Source organism: Hylobates moloch, unplaced genomic scaffold (assembly GCF_009828535.3).
Source record: "Hylobates moloch isolate HMO894 unplaced genomic scaffold, HMol_V3 SCAFFOLD_4, whole genome shotgun sequence".
Classification (NCBI taxonomy): Eukaryota; Metazoa; Chordata; class Mammalia; order Primates; family Hylobatidae; genus Hylobates; species Hylobates moloch.
Genome location: NW_026652279.1, coordinates 67,218,580 through 67,242,336, shown reverse-complemented (window position 1 = coordinate 67,242,336; position 23,757 = coordinate 67,218,580). Strand labels below are relative to the sequence as shown.

Sequence of the window (23,757 nt, the reverse complement as noted above, 5' to 3'; positions counted from 1 at the left end):
ATTGTGGATGGGAGTTCACTCATGATTTGGCTGTTTGTTTGTCTGTTATTGGTATATAGGAATGCTTTTGATTTTTGCACATTGAATTTGTGTCCTGAGACTTTGCTGAAGTTGCTTATTAGCTTAAGGAGATTTTGGGCTGAGACGATGGGGTTTTCTAAATATACAATCATGTCATCTGCAAACAGAGACAATTTGACTTGCTCTCTTCCTATTTGAATACCCTTTATTTCTTTCTCTTGTCTGATTGCCCTAGCTAGAAATTCCAATACTATGTTGAATAGGAGTGGTGAGAGAGGGCATTCTTGTCTTGTGCTGGTTTTCAGAGGGAATGCTTCCAGTTTTTGCCCATTCAGTATGATATTGGCTGTGGGTTTGTCAAAAATAGCTCTTATTATTTTGAGATATGTTCCATTGATACCTAGTTTATTGAGAGTTTTTAGCATGAAGGGGTGTTGAACTTTGTCAAAGGTCTTTTCTGCATCTATTGAGATAATCGTGGTTTTTGTCATTGGGTCTGTTTATGTGATGGATTACATTTTTTTTTCAAGGATTAATTTAATTTTTAAAACAAATATAAGTTATTGATTCAGTCTTCTCAACTTGACAATCTACCTGTGGTATAATTGTCAGGTTAAAAACATACATCTTTACAACTTGGTGGTCTCAAGTTAAAAACAAACAAACAAACAAAAAACCACACCATTTCACAGACAGGAAAGAAACAACATGAAAACAGCTCAAGAAATACACTAATGAGCAAAAATATATTGGGAAAGAGGAGAGTGTAGTTTTGACTTAACTGAACAAACCAAGAAGAAACTGGTCTACGTATGTAAATGTGCATCCTGGAAAGTCAGGTGTCAGGATTTTCGGGTAGGAATCTAAATAACTTGAATCTTCCCTATTTCCTGAATAAAAGTGACATCTTTCTGTATTTATACTTCATGGCTCAGACACCTACCTCATTTGGCTCTATTCCTTACTCACTCTAGCCTTTACTTAAATGAGTCTGAAAAACTTGGCAATACAGCATAAGAAGAAAAATAATCACACATAATATTTTCATTTCTGTAGCTACTTTAGACTGGGGCTTGTTACTAGAAAATTCCTGAAGAAAATTTCAACGTAAATCTGTGGCTTTGCTGAATCAAGCCCACCCGCCCCGCCCGCCGCCAATAATATTTAGAAAACACCCACTGTTTGGGCTAATAGCATTATTGGTGGTACCTATTATATAGAGGGATACCTGAACAAAGTCTGTCTCAAAACCAGTGTTAAATCACTCTTGGGGTTGAGAAGAAAAAAAGGGGAGTCTCAAATCACAAGAAGTAAAGACATATCTAGGACGCTTGTCCTTCTGGATCCACACTTCCTTCAGGGTTTTCATCATTATAAATGTTCTCTGCCATTTGCCACACTTGTATGATATTGTCTTCTGATACAGAACAAATCAGCCAAGGTTCATTGGGATTCCAGGAGAAATCAGATATCTTGGCAGTGTGACCACCATGAATAAACAACAACTCTGGTGACCTGTCTTCTGCATCTTCTGGGGATTGTTCCTCTCCAATTTTACTTAAATCCCAGACATTCAGTCTGCGATCAGTACCACTGGAAGCCGAAATAGTCTCATTGTGAGGTGACTACTGAACCTGGAATATTTCATCCATGTGACTCAAAGGAATGCAACATAAGTTTCAGATTTCTCAGATCCCACAAGGCAACAGTCTTGTCAGCTGATCCTGTGGCAAGAATGAACTCACTATAAGGATTGAAAGAGAGGCAGTTCACTTCAGCAGCGTGAGCATCAACCGAGTGGCTTGGTTTGGAAGTATTGTTTGAATGAGTATCCCCAATCATAAGTTTCTGATGATCAGCAGCTGACCCTAACAGAGACTCATGGAGCAGATGCCAGGAAACATCTTCTACTACTACTGTATGCCCTGTAAAGATGGTCTTCGCATCCACCACTTTTCCCTCCTTTGGAACAGCGCTGATGTCCCACAGGTAGATGGTGTGGTCATCTGAAGCACTAAGTAAGTGCCCACTGAGATTTGGGTTCCAAGAAAGCCTATAGCCTTTTTTCTGATGTCCATGGAGATGCAAATCTGGGTTGCAGTCTCCAGAAAGATCTAGTTTAGGATGTTTTGTATAGTCCAAGACAAGAACATCACTGGAAGCAGTCTTTGTTGTGATAATACAAGGATTCTGGGGCATATAACGGGCCCTGTTTACTTCTCCTTCATGGTTGATCTTGATTTCTATTTCAGTTTTTCCACTAACTGAACCAAAACTTCCAAATTCTCCTTTCTCACTGTCGTAGTGTGATGCATCAAACTGAGCATCATCATTAGGGAGTTGCACACTGGCTATAACAAGATGTTTTTGTTCATCCAATGTGTGTGTACCCAGGACAAGTCGATGAGTGCTGAAATCTTTCCCTTCTGGTCTGGTTACACCTGGAAGCCACTGGTCAGTTAGGCTGGGCCACTCTAGAGCCTGCATCATCACCAAATCATAAAGAAAAGGGGCGTCTTTTTCCATATTTTGTACTCCTTATGGATCACTCATTCTTCCACTGCGTTGTCAAAGGCTGCTTCCTTGTCGGCCATGGAGGCCAGGTGAGCCAGGGGAATCCTGGAGTCGAGCGTTGCAGGAGGGGCAGGGAGGCTGCAGGCCGGATTGATTTGCATATGTTGAACCAGTCTTGCATCCCAGGTATGAAGCTGACTTCGTGGTGGATAAGCTTATTGATGTGCTACTGGATTTGGTTTGCCAGTATTTTATTGAGTATTTTTGCATTGATGTTCATCAGGGATATTGGCCTGAAATTTTTTGTTGTTGTTGTTTCTTTGCCAGGTTTTGGTGTCAATATTATGCTGGCCTCATAAAATGAGTTAGGGAGGATTCCCTCTTTTTCTATTGTTTGGAATAGTTTCAGAAGGAATGGTACTAGCTCCTCCTTGTACGTTTGGTAGAATTTGGCTGTGAATTCATCTGGTCCTGGACTTTTTTTGGTTGGTAGGCTATTAATTACTGCCTCAATTTCAGAACTTGTTATTGGTCTATTCAGGGATTCGACTGCTTCCTGGTTTAGACTTGGGAGGGTGTATGTGTCCAGGAATTTATTCATTTCTTCTAGATTTTCCATTTTATTTGCATAGAGTGTTTATAGTATTCTCTGATGGTAGTTTGTATTTCTGTGGGATCAGTGGTGATATCCCCTATATCATTTTTTATTGCATCTATTTGATTCTTCTCTCTTTTCATCTTTATTAATCCAGCTAGCAGTCTATCTATTTTGTTGATCTTTTCAAAAAACCAGCTCCTGGATTCATTGATTTTTTTTTAAGGGATTTTCATGTGTCTATCACCTTCAGTTCTGCTCTGATCTTAGTTATTTCTTGTCTTCTGCTAGCTTTTGAATTTGTTTGCTGTTGCTTCTCTAGTTCTTTTAATTTTGATGTTAGGTTGTCAATTTTAGATCTTTCCTGCTTTCTCTGTGAGCATTTAGTGCTGTAAATCTCCCTTTACACACTGCTTTAAATGGGTCCCAGAGATTCTGGTATGTTGTATCTTTGTTCTCATTGGTTTCAAATAACATCTTTATTTCTGCCTTCATTTCATTATTTACTCAGTAGTCATTCAGGAGCAGGTTGTTCAGTTTCCATGTAGCTGTGCGGTTTTGAGTGAGTTTCTTAATCCTGAGTTCTAATTTGATTTCACTGTGTTCTGAGAGACTGTTTGTTATAATTTCCATTCTTTTACATTTGCTGAAGAGTTTACTTCCCATTATGTGGTCAGTTTTAGAATAAGTGTGATGAGGTGCTGAGAAGAATATATATTCTGTTGATTTGGGGTGGAGAGTTCTGTAGATGTCTATTAGGTTTGCTTGGTCCAGAGCTGAGTTCAAGTCCTGAACATCCTTGTTAATTTTCTGTCTCATTGATTTGTCTAATATTGACAATGGGGTGTTAAAGTCTCCCACTATTATTGTGTGGGAGTCTAAGTCTCTTTGTAGGTCTCTAAGAACTTGCTTTATGAATCTGGATTCTCCTGTGTTGGGTCCATATATATTTAGGATAGTTAGCTCTTCTTGTTGCATTGATCCCTTTACCATTACATAATGCCCTTGTCTATTTTGATCTTTGTTGGTTTAAAGTCTGTTTTATCAGAGATTAGGATTGAAACGCCTGCTTATTTTTGCTTTCCATTTGCTTGGTAAATATTCCTCCATCCCTTTATTTTGAAGCTATGTGTTTCTCTGTACGTGAGATGGGTCTCCTGAATACAGCACACTGATGGGTCTTGACTCTTTATCCAATTTGCCAGTCTGTGTCTTTTAATTGGTGCATTTGGCCTGTTTAAAGTTAATATTGTTATGTGTGAATTTGATCCTGTCACTATGATGCTAGCTGTTTATTTTGTCCGTTAGTTGATGCAGTTTCTTCATAGTGTCAATGGTCTTTACAATTTGGTATGTTTTTGCAGTGGCTGGTACTGGTTGTTCCTCTCCATGTTTAGTGCTTCCTTCAGGAGATCTTGTAAGGCAGGCCTGGTGGTGACAAAATCTCTCAGCATTTCCTTGCCTGTAAAGGATTTTATTTCTCCTTCGCTTATGAAACTTAGTTTGGCTGGATATGAAACTCAGGGTTGAAAATTCTTTTCTTTAATAATGTTGAATATTGGCCCCCACTCTCTTCTGGCTTGTAGAGTTTCTGCTGAGAGATCTGCTGTTATCTGAAGCACTTCCCTTTGTGGGTGACCTGACCTTCCTCTCTGGCTGCCTTTAACATTTTTTCCTTCATTTCAACCTCGGTGAATCTGACAATTATGTGCCTTGGGTTTGCTCTTCTCGAGGAGTATCTTTGTGGTGTCCCCTGTATTTCCTCAATTTGAATTTTGGCCTGCCTTATTAGATTGGGGAAGTTCTCCTGGATGATATCCTGAAGACTGTTTTCCAACTTGTTTCATCCTCCCCATCACTTTCAGGTACACCAGTCAAACGTAGATTTGGTCTTTTCACATAGTCCCATATTTCTTGGAGGTTTTGTTCATTCCTTTTTACTCTTTTTTCTCTAAACTTGTCTTCTCACTTTATTTCATTAAATTGATCTTCAGTCTCTCATATCTTTTCTTCTGCTTGATCGATTCAGCTATTGATGCTTGTGTATGCTTCACGAAGTTCTTGTGCTGTGTTTTTCAGCTCCATCAGGTCATTTATGTTCTTCTCTAAACTGGTTATTCTAGTTAGCAGTTTGTCTAAACTTTTTTCAAGGTTCTTAGCTTCCTTGCATTGGGTTAGAATATGCTCCTTTGGCTCGGAGGAGTTTGTTATAAACCACCTTCTGAAGCCTACTTCTGTCAATTTGTCAAACTCATTCTCCATCCAGTTTTGTTCCCTTGCCGGGGAGGAGTTGTGATCCTTTGGAGGAGAAGAGGCATTCTGGTTTTTGGAATTTTCAGCCTTTTTGCACTGGTTTCTCCCCATCTTTGTGGATTTATCTACCTTTGGTCTTTGATGTTGGTAACCTTCGGCCGGGGTCTTTGAGTGGACGTGCTATTCCTTTCTGTTTGTTAGTTTTCCTTCTAACAGTTGGGCCCCTCTGCTGCAGGTCTGTTGGAGTTTGCTGGAGGTCCACTCCAGATCCTGTTTGCCTGGATATCACCAGCGGAGGCTGCAGAACAGCAAAGATTGTTGCCTGTTCTGTCCTCTGGAAGTTTTGTCCCAGAGGGGCACTTGCCAGATGTCAGCCAGAGCTCTCCTGTATGAGGTGTCTGTCAGCCCCTACTGGGAGGTGTCTCCCAGTCAGGATACACAGGGGTCAGAGACCCACTTGAGGAGGCACTCTGACCCTTAGCAGAGCTCGGACACTGTGCTGGGAGGTCCGCTGCTCTCTTCAAAGCCATCAGGCAGGGATGTTTAAGTCGGCTGAAGCTGTGCCCACAGCCGCCCCTTTCCCCAGGTGCTCTGTCCCAGGGAGAGGGGGTTTTATCTATAAGTCCCTTACTGAGGCTGCTGCCTTTTTTTCAGAGATGCCCTGCCCAGAGAGGAAAAATCTGGCAGTCTGGCCACAGCAGCCTTGGTGAGCTGCAGTGGGCTCCACCCAGTTCAAACTTACTGGTGGCTTTGTTTACACTGTGAGGGTAAAACCACCTACTCAAGCCTCAGTAATGGCGGACACTCCTCTCTCCACCAAGCTCCAGCATCCCAGGTTGATCTCAGACTGCTGCTGTGCTGGCAGTGAAAATTTCAAGGCAGTGGATCCTAGTTTGCTGGGCTCCATGGGGGTGGGACCTGCTGAGCAAGACCACTTGCTTTCCTGGCTTCAGCACCCCTTTCCAGGGGAGTAAATGGTTCTGTCTCGCTGGTGCTCCAGGCGCTACTGGGGTATGGAAAAGAAAACTCCTGCAGCTAGTTCAGTGTCTGCCCAAACAGCCACCCAATTTTGTGCTTGAAACCAAGGGCCCTGGTGGGGTAGGCACCAAAGGGAATCTCCTGGCCTGCAGGTTGCATAGACCATGGGAAAAGAGTGGTATCTGGGCTGGAGTACATGGTTCCTCAGGCTCAGTCCTTCACGGCTTCCCTTGGGTAGGGGAGAAAATTCCCCCACCCCTTGTGCTTCCCTGATGAGGCAATGCCCCACCCTGCTTCAGCTCGCCTTCTGTGGGCTGCACCCACTGTCCAACCAGTCCCAATGAGATAAACCGGGTCCCTCAGTTGGAAATGCAGAAATCATCCACCTTCTACGTTGATCTTGCTGGGAGCTGCAGACCGCAGCCGTTCCTATTGGGCCATCTTGCCAGCAATCCTCAGTACATGTCTTTAAATCTGATTGGGGCTCTCTCCCCCTAAAGTTTTTTAATGGCTTCTCATCACTTAGAAGATAAAACTCAAAAACCTTATCATATTATACTTGGTAATCTTCTGCCGTGATCCACACGAGACTACTAATTTTTAAAATGCACTGTTATTTCTCATTCCTGTGTGCTTGTACATGTGGTATTGGCTTTGTCCTGAAACTTGCTTTCTCATTTCTTTCTACAGATAATTTCTTCTCATCCTTCAAGATTTAACATATTAGATAATATACAAAAGCTAATGTTGTTCCTGAATTAATAATCCTCTTAAACAATAAGCTTAAAAGGAAACATGCAGGATTAATAACCTTTCTAAGAGATAGGAAAGAAAATGTGAATAAATGGAGAAACATATTGTCATCAGGATTGGAAAAATTGACTGCAATAAAGATGTGAAATCTCTCCAAGTTTAAAGCATTTAATATAATCCTAGGCAAGGTTACTGTATCTCTACCTGTCTATGTACACAAATATTGTATAAATTGTGTTTAACTGAACTTTTATTCCAAAGTTCATCTGAAAGAATAAACATTCAAGATAGCTTTGAAAATTCTGAAGAAAAAAACAAGAACGAATAGAGATTTATCCTGTCTGATGTTAACTAATTGAAAGTGTTCTACTCCTTTTTAGCTAATGGGTAGGCACATGATGCAAGCCAAGCCAGTCCTTCTGTATAACTGTGTTTCTGATCACTTTTTTGTTACACATGACTCAACACTGGATAGATTTTTCAGCCTGTTTGGAAGGTAAGGTTAGGATGAACTGCCATAAGACTTATAATAGTGACATTTGCAGATTTCCCTTTGGGGTCAGTTTTAAAGCAATCTCCCCCAAAGTGTGGTCCTGGGGATCAGCAGCATCAGCATCACCTGAAAACTTGCTAGAGCTATGAATTCCAGGCTCTCTTTCAGACCTACTGAATCAGAGACTCTGGCTAGGTCCCTGCCGTCTGTTTTACAGACCCTTGATGCACAATTAAGTTTGCGAACCTCTTTCTTAAAGAAAGAGGTTGTCATTCTCCAAAATAGCTGAAACAGATATGCCAGGCTCCTGTGACTCACCATCCATAGTAAGAGGCAGTGAAAGAAGAAAGCAGTTTCACATTTAGCCCTAAATTGAAATTCACATGGCATGCTTCCCGTCGCAGGTGTTACATTTCAATACAGCCATTCCTCACATAGGCAACTCCAGGGTGTGTAGCAGCTGGAATTTATTTAATTGACCATCGTTAACGAGACTCCCAAATAACTCAGCTAGAAAGGTCAGCTAGTAAATAAATTAAATATTTCCTGCTGGATCATCTGTCAGTTGATGTGAGTTTGTGATTGTCAAGAGATGGAACTCTTGGACCGAATACAAATTTAGCAAGGTAAAGCTGCTGGGGGAAAGCCTGCACCATCAATCCATAAGTGGTTTTTAAATCATCCTTGGTTTTTTATCATCTGAGCCACTCATCGCCTCATTAACTCCATGACTGTAGAGTTCACTGTAGTTAGTTTCCCATACCTTTTATCTTCATCAGAAGAAAACACTCATTCCCTCTAACACCCTTTTTTGATAATACTTTTCCCTCTAATATTAATAGTCTCTAAGAAATTGAATATTGTCTCTAAGAAAAACACTTCCTTGTGCAAAGAGTGATGGACAAGGGTTCATTTTGACAGACTTAGAGGTATTTAAAGGCAGGCTGAATTTTTTTTTTTTTTTTTTCCCAAGATGTTCTGCAGGGAGGGACTAAGCTGAGTGTAAGCTGAGGCATACCTCTCTGGTGCAGAATTTAAGCCTCAAAAACCTCAGTAATCATAATGTTACCAGTAGAGGGTCTTGACTGCAAGTTGTCCAGGTTCTTGGAGTTTTGAACAAAGAATATGACAAAACACACAGCAAAGCAAGGAAAGAATGCCACAACAGAAGAGATTTATTGAAACTGAAAGTACACTCCACAGTGTGAGAATGGCCACAAAGGCCCCAGATACAGAATATTCTTGGGTCCGAATACCCACTAGAGGTGTTTACCTCATGTAAATGATGTGATGGCCCGCAATCAGTCTGATTGGTTGGGGAAAGCAACCCAACAGAGGCTGAAGTGAAGTTACAAAGGTTACACTCCTGTGCAAATATCTGATTGGTTGTGGACAGCAACCAGAGACTAAAGTGAAGTTACAAAGTTGCACTTCTGTGCAAGCATGTGATTGGTTGCAAAAAGCAACAAATTAGAGGTACTTTTAATTTCCCATTTGCCATGCAGAAAATGTGGGGGTTTGCAAAGAGAGTAGCCCCTGGTTCTTTTGTTACTTAGGCATGGAAAGTTAGGGTTTTCCTTTCAGTTTGGTTCTAGGAAGTCAGCATGAAATGGCCTTAGGTTCCCTGTCTCCACACTCTATTCTCTTGCCTCAATAATATAATATTTCAGTGATCACAATTAGTTTTTGAAAAGCCACAATGAACGAAATACCAGTTTTTAAAATAAAGACAGGATCATAACAATGCTGGATTCAGTCCTATCAGAGCCTCATGAGGCAAAAGGAAGAGTCAGGAATACTGATCCTGTCTCTTAAAATCACAGGTAAGTGAAGTGTAAAACTAGGACCACATTCACCTGATTTGTAATATAAAATTGTATTGGTATGTATAATATTAATATTCTCTTATTTTCTCTTTTTCTATTTCTAGGGAGATACTAACATCTCCATCATGCTGGCAATATGCTGTCCTGCTTAACCGATTCAATTATCCTTTTGAACTGGAAAAGGATTTACATTTGAAGGGCTATCACACACTCTTTCAGGGATCTTTACCCAACTGTCCTAAATCAATGAAGTGTTACCTTAGCAGAACTCCGGGCCGAATCACTTCAGAAAGACACCAAATTGGAAACCTGAAAAAATATTATCTCCTAAATGCTGCTTCTCTTCTCCCAGTATTGGCTCTGGAATTAAGGGATGGGGAGAGGGTTCTGGATCTGTGTGCTGCTCCTGGAGGCAAATCAATAGCTCTGCTGCAGTGTGCTTGTCCAGGTAGTGTGCTTTCCTTTCAGTATTCAACAACTTTTTAATATCTGTATGTTACAGAGAATTTTGAAAGTATATGTGGGGAGAAACATAAGATTGAATTTGCAAACTCGGGAAGCCTGAAAACTGAGATACTGTGGAAAAGAATGGAAATTTTTGCTGAGGAAGTCAGTATAAATAACATTTTTTTCAGCAATTTAATTCTAGCAGGTGATTGGGAACAAAACTTCAACATTTCGCAAATACAAATCTGTCAGATAATATGAATGCTGATAAGCCTGATAGGTATTTTTTATTGTTTACCTTTATACTTGAGAGTCTTATGTAGATATCCCTGTCATACTTTTCTGCAACAAAAACATATACATTTAAAATAATTTTTTGATGTCAATAGACTATAAGATTCTAAGGCAATTCTTTTCAGTAGAAATATAATGTGAAGTACATATATACCCTTAAATATTTAAGTAGTTCCATTTTAAAAAGTAGAAAGAAACAGGTGAAATTAATTTGAATAATACATTGAACCAATACATTCAAAATATTGTTTCAATATGTAATCAAAATAGAAATAATAAGATATTTTACATTCTCTTTTTTTCACAGGTCTTTAAAATTGGTTATGTTACAGTTACATCACATTTCAATTGAGACTAGCCACATTTCAGGTGTTCATAGCCACATGTGAGAAGAGGGTATAGTATTGGACAGCCAAAAAGTCTTTTCAAGTGACTTTTTCATTACCATTATTATTAGAACCAAAGTGATACACAGTTTTACAAATATTTGTTAAAAGTAACAAGTCAACATTTACTATAAATTTTTTCTTAATAATTTTTCTTTTAAAACTAATTCTTTTTTTAAAAAGCTAATACAGGCTTCTCTGAATAAATGTTACTTACTACTAGATGAGGCAGAGTTCAGCATCAATTCTGTCTGTTTTTTGTGTGATGGTTCTGTTTTTATAGATGCCAGTGCTGTTCACACAGATAAGAAGATGGAAATGTTGGCTGGGCGCGGTGGCTCGTGCCTGTAATCCCAGCACTTTGGGAAGCCAAGGCAGGCGGATCGCTTGAGCTCAGGAGTTCTAGACCAGCCTGGGCAACATGGGAAAACCCTGTCTGTACAAAAAAATTCAAAAAATTAGCTGGGTATGGTGGTGCATGTCTGTAGTCCCAGCTACTCGGGAGGCTGAGGTAGGAGGATTGCTTGAGCCTGGGAGGCAGAGATTACAGTGAGCTGAGATTGTACCACTCCACTTCAGCCTGGGAAACAGAGTGAGATCCTGTCCCAGAGAGAATTGTGTTACAGTTGTTTTACTGGTTCTTCAAACTTCTGATTTGTAGCCTCAGATCACATACGGATCTTTCATCAAGCATTATTTTAAAGATCTATTAGGTAAGCACTCTTTAAGTCCATTTTTGATTTTGTTGAAAGCAAACGACGTGAAACCATCTCAATTACAAAAGGCAGTGTTGCCTTTTTTTTTTTTTTTTTTTTTTTTTTGAGATGGAGTCTCGCTGTGTCTCCCAGGCTGGAGTGCAGTGGCGTGATATCAGCTCACTCCAACCTCTGCCTCCCAGGTTCGAGTGATTCTCCTGCCTCAGCCTGCCGAGTAGCTGGGATTACAGGCGCCCACCACCATGCCTGGCTAATTTTTATATTTTTAGCAGAGATGGGGTTTCACCATGTTGGCCAGGCTGGTGTCAAACTCTTGACCTCAAGTGACCTGCCCACCTGGGCCTCCCTAAGTGCTGTGAGCCACTGTGCCTGACTTACTCACTTTCTCAGCCAAGAGACTGATGTTTTGAACTGCCCTTGTTCGATGTTCTGGAGGTTTCTACACCCTGGCACATTCTGCCATAATAAGATTCTAGATGTGTGGGAAGCTTGCTTGTCATTTGTAAAGTTGGTGAAGGGCCATGTGAAAGGAGATGCCCCACTGGAAGTGTTCTCCTCCTTTAGGCAGTTGATGATCTGAAAATGGATTCTTTTGAAACTGTCCAAGCCTTCCTGTCCCTTAGAACATTGGTATGTATCCCCAAGGCATGTATGTTCCAGTTTGAAGACTGCTTTTATACTTTTATATGAGAGCATTCCCTGTTGAAATAGATCTAAAATTCTTTTATGAGAAATGTGAATCCAGTTGTACTAGGCATTGGTACAAATATATCAGTTAACTGTATATTTAGGAGGAAGTATGCCCAGTGTTTTAGAGTTCTGGTTAAAACTCAGCTATTGAAGCTTGCTGTATTTTAGAATAAGAAATCACAGCAAAAATGTTACTTTACAAGTTTACCTCATTATTTTTATAATTTGAGCTGAAGTTTTGTGAAATTGTATGTTATAAGGAGCACTTATTTTTACTTCTACTCTATGTCGTTTGACATTGTTTTTAAGTTAAAAAGCTTATACTAATTAATTCAGGATATAGAATTTTAGTATTATAAAGGATGGAAGGGAGATGTCAAATTTGGTTACCATTTTGAAGAGAGGACATTTTAATCCTAAATTATCCTCATTAGTAGGCTATAAATATTTTACACATTTATAGTAGCAAAGTTGATTTGATTAGGAACCCAAAGGCAAACTGATATATTCTAGGAGTTTGAAGTTGAGAAGAATCTTCCTGTTCTTATATCAAGGGCAATGAACTACAGGCAGTGTTCCAAGTAAAGTAGCTTTTCATCTAAGTAGGACTAATGATAATGATTTACTAAGAAGTACAGATGTCTTCATGCTGATGCTTAAAGCCCAAATTAGGTTAGCTACAGTGCTTGAATTTGGAATGTAGAAGCAATACTAATCAAAGCTTTTATAAGTAAAATGTAAAATGATGGCTGCACTAAATGTGCATTTGTACACCAAATTTCTTTAGATCAGTACTGGCCTTTATTCTGGGCCAAGAGACTCATGGCTTTGAATGATTACAAAGCTTATGTTTTAGGATGATTTAAAAAAAAGAGTCTACTTTCTGTTGGTTCAGCTGCTCTCACCTGTTTACCACAGTGATGGACTGACCATGGTTTTTGTTAACATAGCCTTTTTAATGTCCTGGTCTTGGCAGAAAAAGAGCAAACAATATGGATTCTAAATGGGAAAATATTAGCATATTAACTAAGGATGACCCAGCTTGGTGGAGTGTCTTAGTCAACTTTCTGGCTGAAGGCTATGTCCCTCTAGACATGAAAATCTCTTTGATGTCAGTGACAATTTTTTTGGTTTTTTGAGACAAGGTCTCACTCTGTTGCTCAGGCTGGAGTGCAGTGGTGCAACCTTGGCTCCCTGCAGCCTTGACTTCCTGGGTTCAAGGCATCCTCCCTCCTCAATCTCCCAAGTAGCTGGGACTGGGCACATGCCACCACACGTGGCTAATTTTTGTATTTTTTGTAGAGATGGGGTTTCACTATGTTGCCCAGGCTGGCTTCGAACTCCTGGGCTCAAGCAGTCTGCCTGCCTTAACCTCCCAAAATGCTGGGATTACAGATGTGAGCCACTGCATCCAATAGTGATAATTTTTTGATATCTGGTTAGTAGAGAAGACTGAAAAGACTCCTTTCTTGGTTTAATTGCTTTTGCTCTCCTTCCTGCTTCTTCATCTCTAGTCCTTTTTGCATTCTACAGGTGTCACTTTTTCCTTTCTTTTCCCCTGCTCCTTTTCATCCTTCAGATTATACTTCAGGATTTAACTTTCCTGGAATGCCTTCTCTGAACTCCCTGCATTAGGTGCATCTTCTTTGTGATAATGAAAATAATAACCATTTTGTAACACTTTGTATGTGCTAAGGACTGTGTTAACCACATTGCTTAAATCTCTGCTTTTCAAACATTTTTTTAGTAGTCTCTGCTTCCAACATCTTGTTTTTTATTTATTTTTTCTTTCCCTCACTTTCTCCCAACATCTTTTGTTATATCCTCATATATAAATCTTCCTAAAGTCCTAGGGCTCTGAGGAACTGTGACTATCACTGGTGGCCATTATTTAACTCTCCAGCTCTGTGAGTTGGGTATTATTATTCCCATTTTAAAGATTTATCTGAGACAAGGAGAAGTACCAAATTGCCTAAGGTAAGTGGCAGAGCTGAACTCAGGTTTTCATTGTTGTAGTTGTGCTATGGACTATTTCAGGGTCTACCAGTAATACACAAATGCTGACTTCTGTAGCATCCTCTGTTAGTGTCCTGGAGCATAGGGACAGATCCTTTTTTTTTTTTTTAGACATAGAGTCTCGCTGTGTCGCCTAGGCTGGGGTGCAATGGTGTGATCTCGGGTGACTGCAATCTCTGCCTCCTTGGTTCAAGCAATTCTCATGCCTCAGCCTCCTGTGTAGCTGGGATTATAGGCACATGCCACCATACCTAATTTTTGTATTTTTAGTAGAAATGGGGTTTCACCATGTTGTCCAGGCTGGTCTCGAGCTCCTGACCTCAAGTGATCCACCTGCCTTGGCCTCCCAAAGTGCTGGGATTACAGGCGTGAGCCCCCATGCCTGGCCCATATTATTATTTATCTTTGTGTCTGCAGCAGATAGCACTGGCCTAGTCCATAACAAGTCCTTAATAAACCAGAATCTCAAAGTGGTTGTACTGTCAAGTGCATGTTAATCTAATGTCAACCACATTTTAACAAATTCATCATCACCATTTTGTTCTTTTGTGAATTTGTAACATTGCTTCCAGGTAAGTTTAAAGAAACTTACCATTATCCTTTGCAGCACTTTTTTTTACAGGTAATCAGGCATGAGTGGGGCAGGAGAGGGCTAACCCCCATCTACCAGGAATGTCAGGCAACCATCAGGCGATGACTTGGCTGTTATCACCCTGCCTCTCTAAAAATGATAATTGGCAGCCAGTGCCAGGGAGAGGCAATTTCCTGATGCTCCACAGTTGTCACACTAAAGTGATAATTCATCGCAGGCACCACAGAGAAGCAATTTCCCAAACAGATAAAAGCATTTGAAATTGGTAATCAGCTTCCAATAAAATCTCAGGAATTAGGCAAGTGAGCTCAAGCATGTGCATAAAGAGACAAAATGGCAGAGTATGACCTTCCGGGGGCATTCCACTGAAAAGGGAAGAAAGCCTCAGGTGAGCATGCATACAAGTTTCTAAACACACTGTGCGTGCTCACCTCCCAAGTATAAGGAGGGCACTGTGCATGTGGGGAGCTCACCCTTAAGGAAGAATGAAGGAAGAGGGGTGCAAGACGCCAGAAGTGGGCCAGCGTATAAAGTCCTAGGATTAAGGTTAAACGGGGCACTTGACCTCCAAAGTGCTCGCTTGGGTCTCTTCCAAGTGAACTGTCCTTTCTCTCTTGCTCTAAAGCTTTTAAATAAACTTCCACTCTTGATCTTAAACTTGGCTTGGTCTCTTTTTCTGCCTTATGCCCCTCAGTCTAATTCTTTCTTCTGAGGAGGCAAGAATTGAAGTTGCTGCAGACCTATATAGATTTACCTCCCACTAACACTTTTAGTACATAGGACAGTATCATTATTCCAATTATAATATTGAGAGGAACATAGAAAATGATCGTAAATTATAGCTTATGGCTCCAAAGAATAATTGGAAAAACTGGAAAGAAGGCAAGATTATTGTTTTTAAGTTAGGTCTACTAAAATAAATGAATGAATGAAACTACCAATTTCAGTTTCTTGCCTTGGACCAAAGATTGCCATGTACCAATGCTAAATCCTCAGGAATTTGTTAAATTTGCCCCTTTTCCTGTTAAGATGAAAACAAAAATTAAGATTTGGTTTGTTTTCGACAATTTAAGCACAAAATTGTCTCAGTGTAGTAAGTGTTAGTATATATATGAAACTTGTGTTGTGACACTTTATATTTCATGTTTTTAAAAAGTTTAACCAACCTAAGACCATTTCAAATAAAATCTACATCTAAGCAATAATTCTGCTGGAAGCTGTTTTAAAATGCTGACTTGAGAATCTTCACTCAGACTATATATAATTTAATGAAAAGCTGCCCTGATTTTCAGTCATAATAATTTAAATATTCTTATTATAATGCCATGCTTCAATCAAGTCATCTACATTTAGTGTGCACATACTAAATGCAAGGTATTGGATGCTATGTGTATAGAGGTAAGGGATATAGAAATGATGAAGACTTCTGTTTCCTGCGGTGTGACAGACTGCGTACCCTAACCAACCCCCCTCAAGAAAATAACTAAAAATGTAGGATATAATATTAAACAAAATTTTTTAAATGCATCAATTATCTTTAAATACTTGGTGGCCAAAATCTAAGAGATAGTGGGAACCTTGAAGGTAAATTATGTACTGAAGCTGGCTTTTGACCTGAGAACATTTGCTTAACGTGGAAAACTTACATGTTTTTTATTGCTTCATGAGAGTGAAGGAATAAAAAACAAAGCCAGAGCCTACCCAAGTAGAGCATCTAATAGAAGATTCACTTACATCAAGCTGGGATTCAAAGTGGGGGTTTACCTTATACCCACCATATAAGGTAAACTAGGAAGAAATTGTCCTCTCCAAATAACTGCAAGGAAAACTGCCTGTCTTCAACTTAGAGAAAGTACGCTCTGAAATCATTATAGTGAAGTTGCAGAACGCTGAAAATAAAGAGAAGACCTTAATAGCAACCAGAAAGAATGGAGAGCTTACTTTCAAAGGAACAATGGACAGAGGGTTGACTCTTGAGAACCAGCGTTCAAAGGAATATAAAAGATGACTGTCAATCCAGAAATATATTCAGTCAATAATGCTCCTAAAGAGCAAAAGCAAAATAGAGGAAGAGAGAGAGAGATTAAGAGTTTGTCACCAACAATTCTGAAGGATGTGCTTCAGGAAAAAAGAAAGCCATCCAAGATGGAAGATAGGAGTTAGAAAAAAAATGAATAGCAAAGGTGGGATATTATGTGGGGAATGCCTAACCATCATTGGCTATAGAAGACCATGATAATGTTTTGTGGGGCCAAAAAATGTAAGTCCAAAGAAAACCCAGATATACAGTAACAGTAGCATCTGAAGAGTGTTACAAGATTCTTGTATCTTTTAGGGAAGTTGGTGAAAATTGACTTAGCTTAGATTTTTCTTAACACGTGCATGTTAAAAGTCTTTTGGGTTACCACTAAAAAAGTCAAAATAGAATGTAAAACATTTAAACTAGAAAAAGAGGAAAATTGAATGAAACGTGAGTAAGACCTCTTTCCTCTGAGACCCTTAGTATTTGATAGGCAGTGGTGAACAATGGCAGGGGTGACTTTGGGGGTTATCTTGTGGACCCAACTTATGCATCACTAAAGATATGTTTGGCTTCATCTTTACTCCCTTCCCTCACCTCATGGCTGGAGCCACTTGAATTGTTTCCAGAGACTGGAGAAACCCTAGCAAAGGTTCATGCCATTCATGCAGTTATCTTCTGCTAATGCTACCACTGCCACAAATTGAAGAGCCTCCCAATGAGTGCCAGCTGTCAAGCAGAGATCACCTCACCTGTGTGCTTGCAATACCTGGCCTTGGGTACTGTCTGGTTTTTTTTAGCAGTTGCCTGAAGGGGTCAGGTACACAACCCCGAAGTTCGTAGAAGTTATCAGCTCTTGTTATGGACTTTAACCAATGAGAGAAAGAGACAAAAAGCAGCCAGCAGATTGTTCTTCCTCCTTGCTCCACTAACCTCCAGTTCCTGACAAGGCTCTGTAATTTCAAACTGTAGAGTTGCCCTGAGAGACTGACCAAAGCTCTAGGCAGCTTGATTACAAATCCTCCTGTATCTGTCATGCTCCTTCCGTGATTTACTTCGTTTTTTCTCTCACTTTTGCTTCCTTAGAATTGCACCCTGTCCATACCATGAACTTCTGTCTTACATTGTTTTATAGTGATTTCAGGCTAAGACAAGGGCTTTTAGACACCTGTTTAAGTTCCATTAGTGAGTCCTCCAAAAGACACCCAAAATAAACATGAAAACTAGCTGTACAGATGTGCTTTAAGATGATTTTCTACTCTTCTTCTCAACAAAATTGATGCCATCTCCTGAGTGCCTTCCCTATAGAAATATGGAGCCCTGGGCCAGGCACAGTGGCTCACGCCTGTAATCCTAGCACAATGGGAGGCCGAGGTGGGTAGGTCACCTGAGGTCAGGAGTTCCAGACCAGCCTGGCCAACATGGCGAAACCCCGTCTCTACTAAAAATACAAAAATTTAAAAATACAAAAATTAGCCAGACATGGTGATGCGCACCTGTAATCCCACCTACTTGGGAGGCTGAGGCAGGAGAATCACTTGAACCTGGGAGTCGGAGGTTACAGTGAGCCGAGATCATGCCACTGAACTTCAGCCTGGGCAACAGAGCAAGACTGCATCTCAAAAAAAAAAAAGAAAGAAGAAATATGGAGCCCTGGTAGTAGAGAAGGTAAGCCATACACAGAAACACCTCTCATGTGAGATAAATAAGAGAAGTACAGAGTATGTTTGGGAAATGGAATAGTCCATTAAGTTTGGTAGAGCACAGAGTATACTGGGGAAATAGTGGGAGATTAAAATGGAAAGATTGTCCTGAGGTCTGGCTATTACGGACCTTGATTTAAGGACTCTGCATATGAACTTTATTCAGTGGATGATGGGAAGTCATTGAAAGTTTTTTTTTTAACTTTTTAACAGTGGAATGACAATCAGAAAAAAAAAATATGTAACTGGGCATGTCCCTGTGGAGACACTGAAAGCCTGTGGAGTTGTTAAAATACATACACACATACATATACACATACATATATACACACATACATATACACATATATATGTATGTGTATATGTATGTATGTATGTATTTGAGCAAAGGCTTTACAATCTTTTTTCCCTTCTACGTTGAAATGTAATGTTCAGTTAGTTCTCTGGTATTGTTTCCTTGGTAACCTGACAGAGATTGTTGCTATTTTTTAGGCGAGATTGCTTATAAAAATGACCCTGATTGGTAAACTGCATGTGGGCTGGGAGAAAGAATAAATAACCCCTAGAGACCTGATAGAGGTGCCATGCTTTGGGTCTTCTGAGTGCAATGATTCTTATAACTGGGCATGTCCCTGTGGAGACACTGAAAGCCTGCAGAGTTGTTAAAATGAATAATGGTTCCTGTGGGACAGGAAGCTTTTAAGCCAGGACAGTTCCTACATCTGCCCCAATGTGAGTTTCATCTTCTTGCACCTGAATTACCACTTGTGTTTACTCTTAAGCGTTAGTTCTTTAGAGTGAGAGCCATGTCTGAGGTATTGGTTGTATAACATATCTTTAGGAATCTATAATTTTTATAGGTTTTACCTCTAATAAAATTAAACTTGGTGGAGCAAGTGCTGAGAGCTTCTGAGAGATTGTGTAGGCATGACTATTGTAAATGTTTTATGTAGTAGGTATGTGTATCTATATATACATACACATATATCTTATTTCTGTTTTTAAAGCATAAGAAAATTATAATGTTTACCTCTGAGCCCTATTTCTGCATAATTATGATGAGTTAATTTCTTTCTGAAATTTATTTCCCGAAAAGTAGAAATTTAACAGTTCCATTGCCTTCATTTGAAACTTTTTAATCCTTTTTCTTTAGGTTATCTTCATTGTAATGAATATGATAGTCTGAGATTGAGGTGGCTGAGGCAGACGTTAGAATCTTTCATCCCACAGCCTTTGATAAATGTAATTAATGTGTCTGAATTGGATGGCAGAAAAATGGGAGATGCCCAGCCTGAAATGTTTGACAAGGTACTTTTATTACATTGTGACAAACTGATGGACGCCCAATAATACCACTATTATGTTGCTTTGTGGTTGTTATTTTCCATCTGTTCTCAGACATAGCCTGATACAGTTTCTCAGTACCCCGGAAAATTTTGATAAAGTGAACATGGAAGCAGTTTTCATTTGATGGTCAGCATGGTTCAAAGGAAGCAGTAACATTGGGATTGAGGATTATAGAATGTTTGATATTGGCAGGTAACTCAAAGATACTCAGGAAAAGATCGGATATTATTTGGGTCAGTACTGTATTGCTTTAATTCAGTAACATTTCATATCAGAGTATGACAGTTGAAGAAAAAGAGGTCATTTCAGTAAGCTGAAATTGAAATATTAGTTCTTAGAAATAAGTGCTGAGAATTCAGCAATATATTAATGTCTGATTACAATGAGTAACTTTTGTAAAAGTTTTTGCTGTGGTTGTCAAGGATATCAAATAGCGTTAGTAGACATAGTAAACTTTAATTCTCCCATCCTAAGCCCCCAAAAACAAACACTGAAAGTACATGGTAAGTTTTTCTGAAAAGAGTGAGGAAATGTCATAAGGAAAAACTTACTGTGGCGTATTTTCAGTTAAAAAAGAAATGTTTTTACTTATTTGCTATTTGTTTACCATGTTTTAGAGAACTTCTCTATCTACTTCATGCCTGAGAATAGATTGTCAGTACATATTTGCATCACTTGCCTTTTTTTTCTCTAGGTGTTAGTGGATGCTCCGTGTTCAAATGATCGAAGCTGGTTGTTTTCTTCTGACTCTCAGAAGGCATCCTGTAGGATAAGTCAAAGGAGGAATTTGCCTCTTCTACAGCTAGAGCTCTTAAGGTAAGGACTGTTAATACAAAAGTGTATTTTGGTGTCTGATGTAATTTACACAGGCGTAATAGAACATGTCAGGCCCCCAGTGGAGGGCTTGCTTTGTAGGTGTCAATGATTATTCCCCCAAAGGCTGTACTCAAAAAATTCCCAACTTCTTCCCCTTTATCACTCATACTGTAATGCTCACCGCCCCTCCCTCCACCCCCAGTGACGTGTAGTATTGCTGTGCATTGTCTTTTAAAGGGCATAGACAATTTTACTGTAGTTCAAAGTTGTTTGCTCACTGGGACCCAAGCCTGGGGGTTCATAGCCCTGTTTCTTTTACCAGAATCTGAGCAGCCCCTTAGGAATAGCTTTGAATCAGGATGCTTGTTTTGTTAATGTTCTGGATGAATCAGCCCCTAGCAAGTTGTAGCTAGTTGTTAGTGCTTGTCTCCCCTCTGAGAATTTTCCAGAAGGACCTGGCCACTGAATATTTGGTTTCATTAAGAACAGAGCCATTTTGGAACATTATTGTTCGGGTTCCAACAGCAATTTTGACATATGCCCTACTCCCATGTAATTCCTCTTGTTTAATGCTAAACCAAATTTGTTTGTTTGTTTGTTTTTGAGACAGAGTCTCGTTCTGTCACCCAAGCTGCAGTGCAGTGGTGCAATCTCAGCTCACTGCAACCTCCACCTCCCAAGTTCAAGCTATTCTCCTACCTCAGCCTCCTGAGTAGTTAGGATTACAGGTGTGCGCCACCAAGCCCAGCTAATTTTTTTTTTTTTTTTTTTGTATTTTTAGTAGAGATAGGATTTCACTGTGTTGGTCAGGCTGGTCTTGAACTCCTGACCTCGTAATCTGCCCGCCTTGGCCTCACAAAGTGCTGGGATTACAGGCGTGAGCCACCACGCCCGGCCACTAAAGCAAAATTATCTATAATATTTAAAATACAACTAAATGGTACCTTAATCACTCATTACCTCTTGCACGTAGAAAGACAGTGAATGACAGTATGCATTTCCAACTTCTGACTGATACACAGCAATAAACATATACCATTACCTAAATATTATAACCAATACTAATACATAGCCTTGTATCAGATTACGTCTCAGCTCATTATGGTGATTCTTGGTAGTACTTATCAGAAGGCTTTTCTGAACATTTCAGCAGTTAGACCATTTGTTTGTATACTTCTGATGTCCACCTTTCATGTAACACTAAGATATTTTGAAAACTTTATACCACCGTTCCCTTTTACCCTTTGTGTTATTAGCTTTGAGATGACCTAGATCCTTCTCTAAATCATTTTTCTCACCTAAGCTATATTGATTTGGCTTCTTCGTTTTGTTTGTTTGTTTGTTTTTTGAGATAGAGTCTTGCTCTGTCACCCAGACCGTAGTGCAGTGGTGTGATCCGGCTCACTCCAACATTTGCCTCCTGGGTTCAAGCGATTCTCATGCCCCAGCCTCCCAAGTGGCTGGGATTATAGGTGACCACAACCACGCCTGGCTGATTTTTGTATTTTTAGTAGAGACGGGGGTTTCACCATGTTGACCAGGCTGGTCTCAAACTCCTGACCTCAAGTGATCTGCCCGCCTTGGCCTCCCAAAGTGTGGTTTACAGGATGAGGCAGATCCCCACCTCATTTTTAATTTTCCTGTACAACCAGCCTTTCTGTAACAGATACTAAATCTTGTGATGGCTTGTTAACATTGTGATCTAAATTTTTTAAAACAATAAGTAAGCAAACAGGCTTTCTGAGAATATTATTTTTCTTCTCTATCTGTCTTCTGACAAATCTGCCCCTGACTTCCTCTTCTTTCTATTACCAGGTTTTCTGTGATATATTCTGTCTACTGTTTTTCCTCCCATTTTGTCTCAATTAATTATATTTTATCTTCTGTTTCCTTTACTCTTTCAAACCTATTCTTATTAAAGAACTATTAATTTTTAAAATTTTTAGAATTTTTAAAATATATTTTTAATTATACAGGTAACACATGAAACCATTTTCATTGTAAAAAAATAAATCAAATAATACAAATGAAGCAAAAGGCCCTGGTGGCCACATGCCCAACCAAATATCACCTTTCTTCTTAGAGTTAACTGTTGGATTAGTATCTGCATATAGTGAAATACATTTGAAAATAACTTTTATCATGATATGTATATTCTTCTGTTACATGGTCTTTTTAAATTTTTTTTTACCAAATGTTTCTTAGTCTTTTCCACGTAGGTCTACTTTGTTCTCTTTAACTTACGTGAAACATTCAAGAGGATCTATTGTATTCCTTTTTAATCCTTTAATCCTCTATTTCTGGATATTTACGTTGTTTGTTTTTGTTTGTTTACTTTTATAAACCGTTCTTTAATTTGTCTCATCAGACAAGTCTACTAGCATTTTTCCTGATTAAATGAGCATTGAGAAGTAGAATTGAGGATCAAATATTTTAATAGCTGTGTTGAATTGTTCTCCAAAAAGGCTATACCACTTTATACTCCCTGCTGCACTGGACTTTGTTTACTGCTTGCTCCCTCTTAAAATATTCTCTTCCCTTGACATTTGTGATCAGAGGCTTTCCTGGTTCTCCCTACTTCTCAGTTATGCCTTATTCATATATTATTTAACTCGCTCCTCATCAGCTCATCCCACAAATTTTGGGTCTCTTTAGCCTACTGATACTGATCCTTTTCTCTATCTGATGGCTTCAACTGATATCTCCCAATACGTGAGCTTAGACTATCTCTCAAATACGAATCTAAGCTTAGATCTTTCTCCTTAGCCTCAGACCTACATATTCAATTACCTATCCGAGATTTCCAGAAACTTAAATAATTAAGATAAAAATCATAATTTCTAATTCTCTTAGGAGAGAGAATCTTCACCAAATCGACAAAACAAAAAATCAGACTAGAAATTCCACCAACCTGCCTCTTCTTCCTCTCTTCTCGATTTTAATAAATGCCACACCACCATATATTTGTCTAAGTCAGACATCCATCTCCAACCTTCCATTTTCTCATATATTCAATCAATCACTAAGACGTCTCAGTTGTACCTATTACATGTGTCTCAAGTTCACCCAACTCTCTCCATCCTGAATAGCCTAACCTAAGCCACCAGTATTGTCACCTAACTGGGCGCTAACTGTCCTACATGTCTCCAGTTGTGAACCATACTGCTTGATTCTCCACAGTGAAGCCAGAGTGACACATCTGAAATGAAAATCTCATGTCAATTATCCTTCTGGAAATCCTACAGTGGTTCCCCATTACCAGCAAAATTTCACACTCTTTTTTTTTTTTTTAATTTG

The 23,757-nt window shown here is 39.4% G+C and overlaps 1 protein-coding gene and 1 pseudogene across 6 annotated transcripts in view; one reads left to right on the top strand and one right to left on the bottom strand.

The window, feature by feature from the left end:
- NSUN3 (NOP2/Sun RNA methyltransferase 3) overlaps positions 1 to 23,757 on the top strand; it is a 75,497-nt gene that overhangs the window by 12,266 nt on the left and 39,474 nt on the right. For all 6 annotated transcript variants that reach the window (XM_032150367.2, XM_058437635.1, XM_058437634.1 and 3 more), the window contains 3 exons: positions 9,538 to 9,881; positions 19,451 to 19,605; positions 20,339 to 20,460. In XM_032150367.2, coding sequence (XP_032006258.1) covers positions 9,538 to 9,881; positions 19,451 to 19,605; positions 20,339 to 20,460 — 621 coding nt within the window. The remainder of the gene's footprint in view (positions 1 to 9,537; positions 9,882 to 19,450; positions 19,606 to 20,338; positions 20,461 to 23,757) is intronic.
- LOC116467040 (histone-binding protein RBBP4-like) lies at positions 1,344 to 2,615 on the bottom strand (annotated as a pseudogene).